The sequence below is a fragment of the Austrofundulus limnaeus genome, unplaced genomic scaffold (assembly GCF_001266775.1).
Source record: "Austrofundulus limnaeus strain Quisiro unplaced genomic scaffold, Austrofundulus_limnaeus-1.0 Scaffold13, whole genome shotgun sequence".
In the NCBI taxonomy this organism is placed as follows: Eukaryota; Metazoa; Chordata; class Actinopteri; order Cyprinodontiformes; family Rivulidae; genus Austrofundulus; species Austrofundulus limnaeus.
In genome coordinates, this window is record NW_013952415.1 from 352,295 (window position 1) to 369,195 (window position 16,901).

Sequence of the window (16,901 nt, forward strand, 5' to 3'; positions counted from 1 at the left end):
TAGATAGATAGATAGATAGATAGATAGATAGATAGATAGATAGATAGATAGATAGATAGATAGATAGATAGATAGATAGATAGATTTTATTGTCATTATACTGAAGTACTACAAAGTTGAGCAGCAATCCTTAAGATGCCTAACCACAATAAAAACAATAATATCCATCAGTCCATTTTCTTTTGCTACACAATAATGTTTATTAGCTAAAAAGAAAGTATTAGCTAAAAGTAGCCAAATGGTAGCTAAATGCTAAAAGTACATACTGTATCAAAAACAAAAATTTTGAAACTGCTTTGGTACAATGATTTTAAAAGAAGTGAAGAGATCTCAATGTCTTTCCATGGAGGGATTCAATTTATACACTCAAAAAAGAACGATTTGTTGAATTTACATAACCAAGTTATGTCAAGTGGTTCCACTCAACTGAGCTGAGTAAATGTAACGGGATTTATACATGTAACTCAAGTAAATACATATATTTATACACAAATGTCAAAGAATCTCTCCTGAATGAGCTGAATGCATATTTTTTAATGAATGGTTAAAACAGGACCAAGTATGTAGAGGTAGTAAACTGCAATTTTTTAAAAGTAAAAAAACAAAAAAAAGATTAAACAAATACATTTTTAAATAGTGTGAAAAATGACTCAGCCTTCATAGAATAAGTTTTGAATTTGAAATTTGAAAGTAACATAATTTTGTGTGTAAGCATGAGATTAAATCCCTCCTGGGTTTGATGCTTCTTGCTGTTTGTTCCACAGCAGGTGTTCTGTGAAAACCATCCCACACATAAACAGTGTTTACCTGTTCTCGCTGGAAGATATCCTGCAGGTGTTTCAGCCCCACACTCTTTAAGAACTGGTTTATGGTCATGTCAAGCAGAGCTGCAGACAGAAACACATCACAAACTGTTACATAAGCCAACATTAGACTTTAGTCACAACGTGGACTCTTGTGTGTGTATTCATACTTTCACCCTCCTTCCTGTCAGACCCAGTTGCTCCGTCGGCTGTGCCAGAGGCTCCGCCCACTGCGATGTCATTGAGGATAGTGTTCAGGTTGTCTATGCTGCTGGCTGCTGATAGGCAGGACGGAGACGGAGTGGGCGAGATGACGACGCCCCCCGATGCACCCGTACTCACCACGTTTGCACTCACCTGTGAGAAAGAGATGCTTTGATTTTTTTCATTGGAGATAAAACGACAATAACACTTTAGAAAAAAAAAAACTTTTTACAAAGCAAACATTTAAACTAAACTGATGTTTCAGCTGAAGTGCCTGCTGCTTTCATCTCCTGCTGAGCTGCTGATTTGACTGATTGCAGGACTAATAAGTGAGTCGACAGCTCAGCTGCTTTCATCTCCAACACTTCTGCTCATCTTTTACACGTTCAGGTGTCTGATTAGTTTTCAGCTTGGCAGCTTTCAGAATGTGAATGCGAACTCACCAGTGAGCTGCCTCGAGTGTTTAAGCTCCAAACTGAAACTTCAAATCTGTTCTGCTTTCAGTGCTGACGCTTTAACTTTCTGCTTTATGTTCTCCAGATTTGGTTCTTAGTTCAGAAGATCCTGTTTGAACTATCCTCGGGGATCTTTTCTTCACTTGTGTCAGCATATGGACAGCATACATGCAGGTTGAGAGTAAACAGATTTGGAACAACTGGCATATCAGCCGGCACACACGCCGACTGTCCCCCTCAGATCAAATGAGGAGACTAGCATTTTATCACCTCAACTACTTTCACTCATGTTAGTTTATCTGTGAGACCTCATCCAGCCGGCCAACTTGTCCTCCATGAAAGAGTGATGAAAACTCTTTCCTCTCCTCTAATAATTTCCATCTCAGTCATGCAACGGCTGCACAAAGAATGGATCCTCTACTAGGGCTGTGTGTTAGCAAGCATTTGGTGATATGATACATATCACCAAATGGAGTCATGCTATGATATATTGCAATAGTGTAAGCATGGTGATATATTGTGATATATTGCCACTTTTTCTCCAAAAATCCTAATAAAAAAAACTCAGTATGTTGTATATGCATTTTATGCTTCATTTTTCTTATTTTACTCATGTTTACAATGGTTAGGCCAAATATTAGTAAGCAAGTAAAGTTTTATTTATATAGCGCCTTTCACAGAAATAAATTCACAAGGTGCTGTACATTCAGGGAAGTGGGGTGGGGCAGTTAAGAAACATCCATTCAAGAAGACATACAAGACAAACATGGGGGAACAGGTGAAACCGGTCATGCAGCAAACACAGTTGCGCTACCTTTAACAACAGAAAAACTAAAAACCACACAAGGGAAGATGAGAAAAAAAAATCCCATTAAATAGTTTGAAAATATATTTGTGGCTGGTTTTAGATTGGTAATATTAATTTATAACAAAAAAAATATGGTCACCCACCACACTAACATTAGCCTATATACAGTATCTTGTGCTAAAGTTTAGTAAAAATAGTTTAGTCTGTGTTTCTGCCACAGGGCTCCTTTCATTTAAGGGGAGAGCGTGAGTAGGCCGGTCGTTTCAATGCACTCAGTGTTTTGTATGGCTGTTGCATACTTCAGTGCTGTCCCTCAGGGACCCCCTTCAGCTCGGGGTGCTAGATAAATGCCTACCTAGCTGAAAGTTTTCAGATGTCTTTCTGCCTGCTCCTCTCTGTTCCCGCCTTCTTCCTCGATCCACCTTTATGCTACTTTTCAGCTAACTTTAGCGTCCATAATGTGGTCGGCTCGTCTCTGGATGTCTCAGGTGGAGGAATCAGTAAACATCCTTCTACCAGAGCTGGTTTAAAAAAAATCTGCCTGACAGCTTTGATATTGTTTTCAGTTCTTTTTCAAACTTGCTCTAACAAATAAAGTTTTGCCGATATGTAAGTCCCGCCCCCACCTGATTTCTGATTGGTGAGCTTGAATTTTATATATTTATATTTGGAGGGAAGTCGGAATTCTGCCACAAGGTGGGAATACTATCAGCTCTGGTGACAGTTGGCAACTCTATCTCAGCTTTGTAGGCAGCAGGTGTCATTCTAATCCACTCTGATTCAGCCATCGGTAGTCAATGCTAATGTTTACTTGCAATGCTAACGTTAGAGTTAGCATGATACTCTCAGGCTTCCTAAACGTTGAGGAGCTAAATGGCTGGATGACTGCTGCCAACTATTAGTGGGAGGCTAAAATACAGCACAAGAATGAAAGTATGGAAGTTTACATTTTCAGCCTTAATTAAAAATTGAAACAGTGCTTTGGAGGACCAACACAGTATGGGGAAATGAAATACGATATTCTGATTTTTGTTCTTTCACATGCCTCCCGTGATGACCCTGCACACCCCCTTGGGGTCGTGCCCCACACTTTGATGTATATGAAACTCACCACAGTGGCCTGTGGCTTCAAACAGCTTGGCAGGGCGTCTGGTGGCATGGCGTCAATCAGCAGCGCTCTGATGTCATCAGCCTGAAAAATATACAAGCATAATGTGAAAAATAACAAGAACAGATGTGTGTTTATGCAAGGCTTTTAAAATTTTAACAAAAAACTTGTAACAAATGAGGATTATGAGGCTTCATTAGTGCTCAGAGAGTGAGCTGGATTTCTGTTCCACCATCTCCACATCTATAGACTCCCCTGATAGTCCTCCAGTCTGTTCATACTTCTCTATAATCATCAAAACATTAGTTTAAGCTGGCTATATTTCCCATGCTGTGACTCACAAAGACAAGGGTCCCAGTGGGAGGAATTTATGACAGAATCTGAGAGCGCTCTGCAAGACGGTGTCTCATTACCGTTGCCAAATCCAGCGGCGTCTGTCCTTCCTGGTTCTTCATGGTGGGATCGGCTCCATGGGCCAGCAGCAGAGCACAGAGCTGAGTTCGTCCCTTCTGCGCCGCTTCGTGGAGCGGAGTAAAAGCCCACTTATCTGTGGCGTTGACGCACGTGTTGTACTTGATCAGCAGGGCGGCTATGTCCACATGCTAGAAACAGGCGTCGGGGTACAGATGAGTAGACATGTCTCAGCATCACGACACAAAACGTCTTTGTTTTTGAGAAACAGCAGGAGATCCCCTGATGTGTTTGTGTTTTCGCAAAGCAGAAGTCATTTCATCCAACATGTGTTTCATGAGTCTTTTAGTAGAACCACGCTGACAAAATATGAACATAAGAGTATGGATGAAAAAAAAAATCACATTCACTGTTTTTTCAAAGAATCTAGGTCTAATAGTGATGATATCTCTCAACGGGGATACCAGACAGAAAGAACTAAAATCCTTAGAGTTTAATTTCAGATATAAAACAGAACACTAAGAATTAGAAGGCATTTGCGGGATTGTTTAATAAAAAAGTTGCTCTGCTTAACTGCAAGAATATGAGTTATTTTTAAAGGGGAGATATTTTGCAAAATAACTTTTTTGCGCATTATATCATGTTATAATGTGATTCCCTCATCAAAAACATACCCAGGGTGTTGCTTTGACTCATTCATGCACGTTTAAAAATCCTTCAGTCTCGCTGTGGTAGTCATGTGGKGCTGCCTAAACACTTGCTGMTACAAAGCACCGCCTATTTGTACAAAGCTCCTCCCTGGAGCCCAGTCTGCAGCTGAGCTTCTCCTCCTCCAAAGCATTGTTGTGAAGACATGCTGAAGTGGGAGTGTCAGAAATGGTAGGAGGTTCTTTAAGAGACAGAGGCCAATTTCAAGGCGTTTAGATGCGCTACGATGCAAAGTCAATTTTTAAAAAAATATTTACAGCATTTTCATAACAAATAATTACTTGATTGTGGTATAGAATGTAGCTATGTGTGTGAAAAATACATAATACCGCCCCTTTAACAATAAGCAAAAAGACTTTCCTCTTTAGTGCATAAAATATCCGTGAACTAAAATAGTAGGTGAAATAGTTTTAATTACAATTTATTGTTAAACTTCAGATTAGAGGAACAGAAACTGGGAAATATTAGCTTTTATTAAGATGAAACTTTTTTTTATTGATTATATGAGCTGCTACATTCAAAGACACAGATTGTACTTTAAAATAAAATAAACAGCTGTAAATGGACAGCAAAGCAGGTGACAAATGGGTMCATTTGTGATTCTTACCCCGTATGAAGCCGCATTGTGTAAAGGAATCAAGCCTCCTTTGTCCTGAGCATTCACATCGGCTCCATGTTCCAGCAAATATTCTGCCACCTCCAAGTTATTATATCCAGCTAGAGATCACAGCAGGGGTTCAGATCCATGAAAGGACAGGATGGAGAGACGGTGTGGAGAAACAACAGTCAGGCAAAGAGAAATGAAGAAATATTACTAAAGGAGGATATAATTTCAGCCTGAACGAGCTGCCATGTGACAGAATATATCTTTTCTTTTTAAAAGAAAATGCATCAAGTGCAGCAGGTGTGTGGGTGTTTTAAGTGGTCAGGTCTACTGAACGTAAGAAAGATCAAATTTGCAAAGTGCTTTTCAGTGGTTTGTAAACTGTCAGTCAAACTGAAAAACTATTTATAATAAAATTACACTTAATGGCCGTTAAAAAAAACAGCTAAAACAAAAATTAAATATATATGCTCAAAAAGCTCTGTGTGCAAAAACAACTTCATAACTGGGAAAATAATAAGAAAAAATTAAATGAAGGGAAAAGAACAATAACTCTAGATTAATTTCCATCTCATCATAAAAAGTCATTCAGTGAATAAATTTAAACTGATCTAAATGATAATGATCATTATTTCTAAAACTTATTAGCAGTGCACAGATGTGAACTCATTCTAAAACTTAATGACAAAAAGGACCAAACTTTAAAAATCTTCTTAGAAATTATTAGGGCTGTGTATTGGCAAGAATTTGGCGATACGATACATATCATGACAGAGGGGTCACGATACGATATATCCCGATATATTGCGATACTGTAAGCAAGGCGATATATTGCGATTTTTTTGTCCAAAAATTCTATTAAATAAAAACCTCTTACTGAAAAAAAAAGCTAATGTTTATTTACAATGCTAATGCTACCCTTACTCTCTGGCGCTCAAGAGGTAGAGGAGCCAAATGGCTGGCTCCCTGCTGCCAACTGGTGGTCAGAGGCTGAACTACAATATAAAATGAACGGCTGGCAGGACAGTTGACGTTTTAAACCTTAATAAAAAATCGATACAGGGCTTTAGAATATCAATACAGTATCGGGAAATGAAATATCGCGATATTTCAGTGTATCGATATTTTCTTACACCCCTAGAAATTATTGCAATAAATGATAATATTGTTTGGAGACCACTTTAAACTAATATAATGATAATGACCCCACATACCATGAAGCACTTAATTGTCTATTTCAAAACGTCTGCTTGATCCATTTGATTTACACAAATATACAATATACACCAGTATATAAATATTATCATAACAGTATAATATATCATAACAGATATCTGAATCTGAATCTAATAATGTGATTCAATTAAATACCTAGATTTTTTTCTGCAGTTTGCATGCAGAGACAAGGTTTTTTTTGTGCGCTACAGCATTTTGTATCCCATTAGGCATTTGTTTTTGTCTGTTTAAAACTGTGAGGTGCTACAGAAGAACAGTGTACCTCTTATCTCTGCTACTGATGTCACACTGATTGCAGAGAGCTCGTGTACCCTTGAGGACAGAAAGATTATCTCTGCTCCAAGACTTTCAAACTGCTTAATGCTTGTGTAAGACTCCAAGGCTGTTTTAGGTCAACCATCCCTTTTTTTTTTTTTGGTGAGCATAATAGATACGCAGATTTGAAACATTCGGTAAATGAGGACATGTTTCTAAATGAATTCTGGTATCTGCCATTAATAATTGAAGTGGAAGCGTACAACAGGCCAAAGGCCCAAAGCATTCCAGCCCACATGCTGTCAGCAAAGAAAACAAAAACGTTGAATGAAACAAGATTATTTTAAACTAGAATTTTTTTAAAGAGAAACACAAGAGTTGAATGATTAGATGATTATATATAGCTGAACAATAGAGTTTTTTTCCCTCACAGATCAGATTAAGCTTGGTGATGCGTCACGGCAGCTGCTTTACAATCAGCATTATTGCTCAGACTGTTACGAGCTGTTAAACACAAACTAGCCAACTAATAAATATACTTGTTTTATTTATATTAACGTTATCAGTGGAAGCTGTGGCAGATCAGTTACACCACAGATTGTTTCCAATCCTTTATTCTGGCTTTGTGTCTAATGTTTTACTAATGAAGAGGACTGATTCAGAGAAACATCAAACGTTGGAGAGGTGCTTGTTTTTTTCTTCTGATTCTTAATGWGTTTCCTATTAAGATTCTGTGCAAAACAATGACTTTGCAGACGAGAATTCTAATTGAATAATAATCAACACTTTTCTTCAGTGAGCTATAGCAGCCCCGCGGCTCATCAGAATAACTTTTTTTCAAAACATTAGGTAAAACTTTCAAAATTATTGTGCACTTTGGTAAAAAGGCATCATGCTACAGATGTTTCCTTTGTTACGATTGTTGGATTAAAAGACCAATATTACTGTACCGTAACTATGAAATTTGCATTTCCTGCAAAAATGCAGTGTGAATGCTTAATGCTGAAGGGTTTTTGCAGAAAGCTGAAAGTAGGAAAACAAAAGTGAAAAATTAGCAAAAAAAAAAACTGTTCTAAAAAGTTGCAAACCCAACCTAAAGCAGCTGAAATTAGTAGAAAATAGTTAAAAAGTAGCTGAAAAAAGCTGGAATTAACCCAAAGAGACTAATAGAGCATGCTTGGTGAAATAAGCAGTAGGAAGCTGAAATGATCACAAAAGTTAATTTAGTTAAAAAAGCTAAAATTAGCTAAAAATAGCTAAAATGACAGAAAACAACTAAAGTTAGCAGAAGGCAGCTGAAAGAAACATTAAAAGCTTAAATTGGCTGAAAGAAGCACAAAAAAAGTTAAAATCAACAGAAGAGCAGCCAAAAGGAATAGAAAGCATTGCTGAAAAAGCAAAGAAAGCTAACAGTTACAAAAAAGAAGCTAAAGAATGCTGGTTTTTATAACAAAAATGTTACAAACAAGAACCGGAGGAAAAGGAAAAAATAATTTTCAGTGAAAAAAAAATGGCAGAAAAAGTTAAATATCTCAAAAAGTATAAATTGCTAAAGTACAAAGAGTCACAAGCTTTTACTCCAGATTTAGCTGTAATTTTTTGAAGGAGCTGAACATTTTGATAAAGAAATTGTTCAAATATCACAGAATTTGCAGAATAAGATACGTGCAAAAAAAAACAACTAATAATCTCAGTAGTGTGAATGCTTATCAAGTATTCACAATTACGGCAGGGAGCTGTGGCTGAAAATTGTATTACAATCAATGAGCTTTATTTCAATAGATTTATAATCATTGATTAGTTTCTTTTATTTTTTTAAACCCATTTAAAACAAGGACCAGGAGAAAAAAGGCTGATTAATACTGCCAAACTGGCGATGTGACCTCTCCTTCAGAAAGCTGTGCAGTTCTGGATCAGAGTTCAGTGAAATTATCAACATTCTATCGGACATATATTTTATTATATTGATCACGTGATGTGTCTATCATTATTATATAAATTAATATTGTTTTTTTGCCCTGCACTGCACTGTAATGTATGCTAATAAAAAAATACCATCAGTGGAGTCACGTTCACATTGATGTTAATACATAAGTTTATTTTTATAAAACAGTCATAGGCAGGTTGAATAAATATTCTCATGGTTTTAAAAGTCAGTCAGTCGAACAACAAACTGTTTTTGTCCTCAAGACTTTAGTTGTCTGGATGTGTTAGCGTTCGTGTTCTTGGCACGGTGCAGCAGCAGAAAATCAAAGGGTGTTTTTTTACAGACACACTGGAGGCTGAGTGATCGGCACTAAAAACAAACCATGGGATATTTTCCTGCCAAAGCGCATTTTCTTCCAGACTAGTAAAACAAAAACAAAACAAAAAACAACAAAACACATTTAAAGGCTTTTCCTTTTTATGTTTTTCTACTTCAATCTGTGTATGAAATATTTATAAAATTTAGTACAATTCCAATAAACAATTATTTTATGTATATATAGATGTTCATTATAAAATGGCACTGCATAAAGCAAAGGGCTTCCATTATATTAACATTTGAGGAAAATCCATGCGTCTCCAATTAAAAACGCATGGCATTTTCCTATTTTCAAAGCCAATTTTATTTACTCTGAGCCAAAAGGTCCTCTGAAGTTTTATTTTTCCTTCATCTATTATTTATATTCAGATTTTACAGAAAAGTCAAATAAATAAGGTGAAAATATGTTTTTTTWAATTCAGATAGATGGTGCAATAAAAGCATGGTTTAAAAATTCACCAAAACACTTGTCTAAAACCTGACTATTAACCAAAGTGTGAATGTGTGTCGTCGTTTTGCTACATTACCTGCGAGGTGCAGCGGAGTGGAGTTGCGTCCCTGGGTGTCCCGGCAGTTTATGTTGTCGGGGCTGCACAGCTTCTGCACCCTGGCCAGGCAGCCTTTCTTAGCGGCGTCCAGCAGAGCAGCGTCTCCTCTCAGCAGGTCCTGGATGTCCGTGTCCCCGTCCTTCACCAGGTCCAGGGGCGTYTTCCCGTCTCGGTTCTTCTTGGTTGGGTCTGCGCCGTGCTGCGGGGGAGGTGAAGAAAGGTGAGGAAAAGACACCTGGTGAAGTAGAACCACACACCTCAGGGATGATGGAAAAGCAGGCACTGTCATCACTCGGCTGTCTCGTAGGTGACAAGTTGAACTTGTCGTTTCAGTGTGAGCTTTGAAAAGTGCTCATTAAAATAATGTTATGGGAGCAGTCCCCTGGGTCTCTGCTGGTGGCCTGGAACTGTCCGTTATCTGTCTCACATGATTGGATTCAGAATCGTTTTTGATCCTGAGGCCAGCAGGAGTTTTCTACTTGGCTTCTTCATCTTTATGTCGTTTGTATTTGCTGTTGTAATTACACTGGGATTGTTATTTATTATCCACCCAGGAAAACGACAAAAAAAGATGACATTTGCYTTTAATATCGTAGAGATTAACTAAACAGTGCTGAATATTTGGTAATTATTTAAAACAGTGACTGTTGTCACTTCAGTTTTATTGCAAGTAAGGCGGATTCAACAAAAAGACAATTTAAATTCTGAATCCATTTAGATGCTTATTAGAAAAAATAATAATAATAACGAGTTTCCCTGAAGTGTTAGGATTGAGGAAACAAAAGCAGCAGGGTTTTATTCTGAGGGAGAGTCCAGAACAAAGCAGGCAACAAGCAAATAATAAAAAGAAAAATCTGAGGAGCAGTAACACACCAACAAACAGTCCTATCCTGAGGCCTTTTCACATTAAAAGTAAGGTCCAGGAAACACAATCTTGCTTCTTTGATTTAAGGTGATGCCCCGAGAACACAAGAGTCACCTTTGAATGATTACAATCCAACCAAGATTCAACATTGTGGGAATTTTTCAACCTTAAAAAAAATAAAAACCTCCATTTTCTTTGGATAATCGATCAWCACGACTGTGCTTCTAACCCTTGGCTTGTGACCTGTTGCTGCAGGAGCTGAGCCAAATATCACATCGATGAAAGCGTTGCCTCAGGGAGCTGCTCTGTCTCTGAACTCCAGAGTTGGTTTGAAGGAACACACGTCATCTGTTAAACTACATGTTTAAAAAAAAACACTAATAATAAAACATGCCTAATGTTTAACAAAGAACACCAAGTTCTGTGACAGTGAACAGAACAAAAGAAAAACTTCTTTTAATATCTGAACAGAACAAACAACTACTTGTCTCATGAAAACCTCCTGCTGGGTTAAGGATGTTCTGTTTGTTGAAGACGAACAAATATGCTAAAGCAGATGGTGTTTTTTGACACATGCTGGCACATTATAGTGGAGTCTCAGAAAACAAAACAAAACAAAAAAAAAGGTATATTACTGTGCTTATCTCGGATCAACAGAGGAAAAATTACCATCCYGTGTTTTTAACCAGAGGAACATCTGCAGATCAAAACTATTTTGATGACTGAGGGGAGTGCTAATTAACTTGAGATGGACTAATCATGAAAGCTACAGTGAGATGTTCATTTGATGGTACACTGCCTGGTCAAACAAAAACGTCACTCTTTCTAATATTCTGTTGGACGGCCTTTAGCTTCAYTTACGACACACATTCGKTGTGGCGTTGTTTCGATAAGCTTKCTAGACCCGACCAACTGCAGCAACCCTGGATCATAGCACTGCCCRCWCAGGCACAGAGGCACTAGGCATGATGGGTACATCCTCGAAGACCATGGGTCCCCACTCTCCTTCCAGTTTTTAATAATGCGTTGGACAGTTCTTAACCCYATTTTATCAGTTTCTGCAATWTTCTCCTTAGATGTTTTCTCTGCTTGATYCCAYTGATTTGACCCTTCTCAAACAGACTGACATCTTTTCCACAACAGGATGTGTCTTTCAACATGCTTGTTTAAGAAATGAGAAYCAACTCYTTGCACRAGTAGKGGTTAAATAACTTGTTGCCAGCTGTAAGATWACCGTCCATARAGTAATTARCCAATGGGAGGCTCYGAACTACATGCTTAGTTAAATCCAGGTGGTAAGTTTTTTTGGCCCGGTAATGTATTTTGCTACTTTTATATTTATTGTGCGAAATTTGAAACAAAACCTGCACAAGAAATAAAATAACCCTTTTATCAATTGTTTAAAGTATACTTAATACTGAGCTTCTACRATTAAAGTATCCTGCTTTTAAATCCTACTTTTTCACATTTAAATCATTCAGTTGGTCTATATAAAGTGGAACAGCCATGCCTTGCTCTGAATTCCTCCTTATTGTAACTCCACAAGCCCCTCTTTCCCTCTTTATCTGAAATATGTCTCAGATCAACTCGTTTTGAAGCTGTTTCTTTAAATCCAAATGAGGCCCTTCACATCCTGCCCCCCTCCAGCTTCCAGACCGGTCCATTCTAGTTTGATAAAGGGGTTTATGACTATATAGCGGGCGCAGAAACTTTTTATTTAGAAATTAATGAAAAGATGTAGATTGTGGATAAAAAGTAGATTTTGCGTATGTCCCCTTTAAGATCTTGGAAACTGTCCAGTGCTAATTTCAGTTTATTCGAAAGCCCAACCAAACATGAGGCGCAACATCTTAAAGACAGCTGTGGCAGAGACGTTGGGGGGATCTTTCCTCTAATGTGAGAGTTGGCAGTTCGATTTCCCACTATTCTGTTGTTACATGTTGAAGTGTGCTTGGGCAAGACACTGAACACCCACTGCCTCTAAAGTGTGTCCCATCAGTGTATGAATGTGATTTAAAGCACTAATTAGTCTCTGTAGGTTGATTTACCTGTATTAGGTTTGTAGTGAGACCCAGCAGAGTTCTGTGTAAATGGGTAAATGAGGACACAGATTGTAGTGTAAAACCCTTTCAGTGTCCTGGTTGGATAGAAAGGGACTATATAAGTACAGTCCATTTACCATTTAACAATAGATTAAATCTTTTTGTCCAGAGGCAGAGTTTTTTGTCCTGTTAAATCTAATGACAGTCTGAGTTGCTTTTTTTGCTAATTCAAGGATGTAAGTTCAAAGTGCTGCAATTCTAATTTGAAATACTATTAGATATTAAAGAGCCGAATAACTGTCATTTCATTCTAAGAAAAATGAACACATAAGATTAATAATTCAGTCCCAGAAGCACTTGCACAAAGCAAGATTTAAATTTTTTACAAGTGAATTAGACGGATGATTAAGATTTATCACTAAATCATCAAAGATCTAAAACAACACGTTTGTTCCTTTTCAACAAGTTTCATGCAAAGTCTGAGTGTTTAACAGATCACAGGAGAGAGGCTGGGCAGGTTTTCAGTTCATTTCAATCAACAGTTACTGAAGAAACTTTATAACCTAACAGGTGCCGGTTTCATTAAAGACTTGTTTACTGTTCGATTATTTAAGAACTTATTTGTCTAAAATAAATGCCAAATAAGTAACTATTCTAGAACCAGTTAATATCTGGCATGAAAACTGATTTGATTCTGTAAAAATGCAACATCTCACTGGTTTCTGCTCTTACACAGCAGATTTCAGCTTGTTTCATTKAGACAGCATGATCAGTCATAGCATGAGGTGAAAATCAGCATCTCAGCTGACATTTTAAAAACTGCTTTACCTGGTAATTAAAAAAAGGTTGATTTGAAGAAGCTGAGCAGCTCGACATGCACAGCATTAGACGCCATTAATCCAAACAGTAACATGTTTCCTCGTTATTTTGTGGCCAACAAAACTACTAAAAGTATAACCAAATAACTGTGTCTAGTGGGTGAAAAGCATTTGTTAAAGGCGTCACAATAGCGTAAAATACTGTTGCTGTCGTATATTGATCCACACTGTGGCTGAGCACCTGCACAGGTGTATTTTTCTTCTAGTTTTAACTAATGAACATTCAAACCWTCAATAAATCAATAGAATTGTACAGGCCTGACTTTATTTGAAAAATGACACATCGCCTACTGCCTTCCTWTGAGACTAAGATTATCTTATGCTGACAAATGACAGCTGTAGCCAYTTTCATTACAGCTGCAAAATAAGATGTGCAATACACATGCACAATATACATTAAAGCAAAAACATTATCTCTCCACAGTTTAGCCATTTGCATTCTGCATGTTTTCAAATCACGTGGAGCCATAAAAACAAATAATTTTTGCTGAGATTTGAATTTTTTGTTTTGTTTAGACAAAATAATTTCAAAAGAATGGTGTACAAACACCATTTACCTAATTTCGAAAAACTTTAATGACTTTTTTGACCCTTCCAGTAGCAAAAAACTCCATTAAAGTTTAACTTTGATTATCTAATTGCCAAGTCAATTAAGAGGGTAGTGCAACATTTCAGTCGGTGTGAAGGTCAAGTCCTTTTCTACTTCAAAGGAAAGTTGATTTAGTTCGTAAAGACAGGTCTGTGTGGGAACCAAAATCCTGCCTAAAGCAGTTTTAAGCACCCAGCATGGCAAATCTGCATTTAATAATCTGGAAGTTAGGTGTTGGGAAAGGATAGTCAAAGTCAAACCTTCAGCAGCAGCTTGCAGATCTCATATTTCCCCTTTGCGGCAGCTTCATGAAGCGGTGTGAACTTCCACAGGTCGGCCACATTGACGGACGCCCCGTGTCTGACCAAGAGCTCGGCCACCTCGTAGTGACCGTACGAACAGGCGTTATGAAGAGGAACCAGACCGCTGTGAAGGGAAAAACAAGTTGACTTTGTTTTTCTCCTTTAAATGATTTTCTTTGTATGACAAGACCAAGAAATTGACCTCACCCTTTGTCCTTGGCGTGTACGTCAGCGCCGTGGTGCAGCAGGTACTCCACCACTGACACTCTGTTGTAACCAGCAGCAAAGTGAAGCGGAGTGGAGTGTCGTCCCTCCAGATCTCTGCAGTTCACATTCTGAGCAGTGCATAAAGACTGCAGAGACACAAGACGGAGACCAAAGTTTAGAACGAAAATGAAAACTCAGATTAAATCTGATTTTTTTTTCCTCTCACAGAAAAACTGAAAAATGTCTTCCGATTTAGAAAACAACACAGTCCGACCATATTCTGTTTTTAAATCGTGTTTCATCTAAGAATAATTTAAAAACTCATTTAGAGTGGGCTTTAAAGGGATTTTGAAAGATAAGTATTCAGACTGTTCTTAGTGCTAAGAGAAGCTGTTTTATTGTTGTTGTTTATTACCAACAGGTGGAGGAGCTTTTTCTCCTGTATAAAGTTGGGGCACAAACCAAAGTTTCTCCTTCTCCGGGTTTTAACCTAAATGACGTGTCATCACTTCCAGAATGTGATGTTCTACAGCCCCTCACTCACTTGTCAGACAGTGTTCAGCTGTGGGCAAGCTTTTAGGTGGGATTTTGGAAAAGATCCAAGTTTGAGAACCTCTGCTCTATAGGACTGGAGGAGTCAAATGGCAGGCTGACTGCTGCTCTCTAGTGGCCGGAGGCTAAATTACTGTTAGCATGAAAGTTTACATTTTAAGTCTTTTTTTTGTCACTTCAGTAGAAAACGAAACCAAATATTAGTTTATTTAGTTTATTTATTTCTTCATAATCAGTGACTTTTTTTAAGTGAAGAGAAAATAGAGACAGGGAGAAAAACAGAGAGAAGTAATTCGAAAGATAGAAAGATTGAAATAGCGATTAGAAGTATATTAAAAATACACCAACAAAACATAGGACCACACACCCAACATCTGTCCGCTCACCTGAAAAATAAATGGATAAATACATGGAGGACATATATAAATATATACACATACCCATACATATATAAAGATATACATACAAACATGCCTACATTCATAAATATTGTCAGTATATACACACAGACATATATAAACACTCAGTGACCAGTCAGAACCCCCCGGATCAGAACACCTGTTTGTCAGCGGTTGTGAACATGCGTGTATATACAAGATTTCTCCAATAGAATATTTAATAGTGACCGTGGAGGAACAGAGACCCAACCCCCAAGACACGAGGCAGACATAAGAAAGACCAGAGCCCAAGGGCCCAAGAGGGATCCAGAGCGCAGAGCCCCAAGGGGCACCCGCATGGGAAGATCTGCCCATCCACCCCCGAGATCAGACCATAGGGGAGAACTGGGAGAGTCCCCCCAGCGACCACACGTACAGCCCCCGGGGCCAGCAGCAACAAACTCATGGGCCCCACTGGCACGCACCATACCAGAGCAGATCCAGGAAAGGGCACAGAGGTCCGGGCCCCCAGGGCGCACCCACTCCWGGCCAAAGCCCGACAAGGCCAGAGGCCCCGAGCCCCAGCAGACAGTCACCAGGCCAGGCCGGCACACACCCCAGCGCCCAGCCCCAGACCCCGGGAACCCCCAGCACGCTGGCGACCAGCCACACACCCCACCGGGGGGGCCGAGTAGCAGCGGGCCCCCAGATAAACCAGCAGTTGGGGCAGCCCAGACCCAAGCCTGACAAATACCCAAACATACACAATCGCACCATCCCACCCTCATCCTCACCCCCACTCAATCAAAGACATACAAGGACGCCACATTCCACTCATACCCCTGATACACACTCTATACCCCCCAGGTCCAGGACATGCACRCWCCRDDTATTGGAGGCAGCACACACCCAAACCCAGGAGGTAGACCCAATCATTCTGAGGTGGAGAGGAGCAGATAGCCAAGATGCCCGGCCAGCCCCCCGCCGCAGAGAAGCCACACCCATGACCACCCCACCACACCGCCAACGACCAAGTGCACCCCCCAGCTGTCCAACCCCCCAGAACCCGGCAGCCACCCCGGCCAGGGGACCACCCACAGGAACCATGAGCCACACCTCAGGAGACCAAGCAGCACCAGGGAGGATGGAGAGCCAGCCCTGCCCCCAGCAACCATCCAAGCCCCGAGCCCACCCACAGCCCAGGACRGCACCCGGTGGTCCGCCCTTCTTCAGGACCCCCTCCCCAAATGGCAGTCGGAGAACGGGATGGGAGTAAAGACCCTGACACCCACACCCCCCATCCCCAGATGTACTGTTGGTGCGTGTTGTTCTATAGAGTAATTAAAAAGGGAAAGAAGAAGAGGCAGAGGCGTGGTGCCAGTTTCCCCTCCACCATTACTCTAACCCAAAACCCTGTGTCTATATGCAAACCTTGGGGGGTGGGCACAGGCACAGGACGAGGTTGGTGCCATCCGGCCACCTATAGCCATGAGTGCCCACCTTAAGTTCCTATATGTGAATTTCATGAAAATGTTATGAGTGAATGTCTAAGATGTACAATAAAATTTGGGGCCCAGGTGGTTATGGCAAATAGAAATGTAATATTGTTGCTCATGAAAAAAAGGAGAAGCGAGATCCAGGAAG

General features: G+C 39.4%; 1 protein-coding gene across 3 annotated transcripts in view; it reads right to left on the reverse strand.

Moving 5' to 3' along the window:
- tnksa (tankyrase, TRF1-interacting ankyrin-related ADP-ribose polymerase a) overlaps window positions 1-16,901 on the reverse strand; it is a 93,931-nt gene that overhangs the window by 10,183 nt on the left and 66,847 nt on the right. For all 3 annotated transcript variants that reach the window (XM_014002398.1, XM_014002397.1, XM_014002399.1), the window contains 8 exons: window positions 14,329-14,474; window positions 14,080-14,245; window positions 9,425-9,644; window positions 5,105-5,214; window positions 3,792-3,980; window positions 3,382-3,462; window positions 974-1,160; window positions 808-887 (listed from right to left, as the gene is read on the reverse strand). In XM_014002398.1, the coding sequence (XP_013857852.1) occupies window positions 808-887; window positions 974-1,160; window positions 3,382-3,462; window positions 3,792-3,980; window positions 5,105-5,214; window positions 9,425-9,644; window positions 14,080-14,245; window positions 14,329-14,474 (1,179 nt within the window). The remainder of the gene's footprint in view (window positions 1-807; window positions 888-973; window positions 1,161-3,381; window positions 3,463-3,791; window positions 3,981-5,104; window positions 5,215-9,424; window positions 9,645-14,079; window positions 14,246-14,328; window positions 14,475-16,901) is intronic.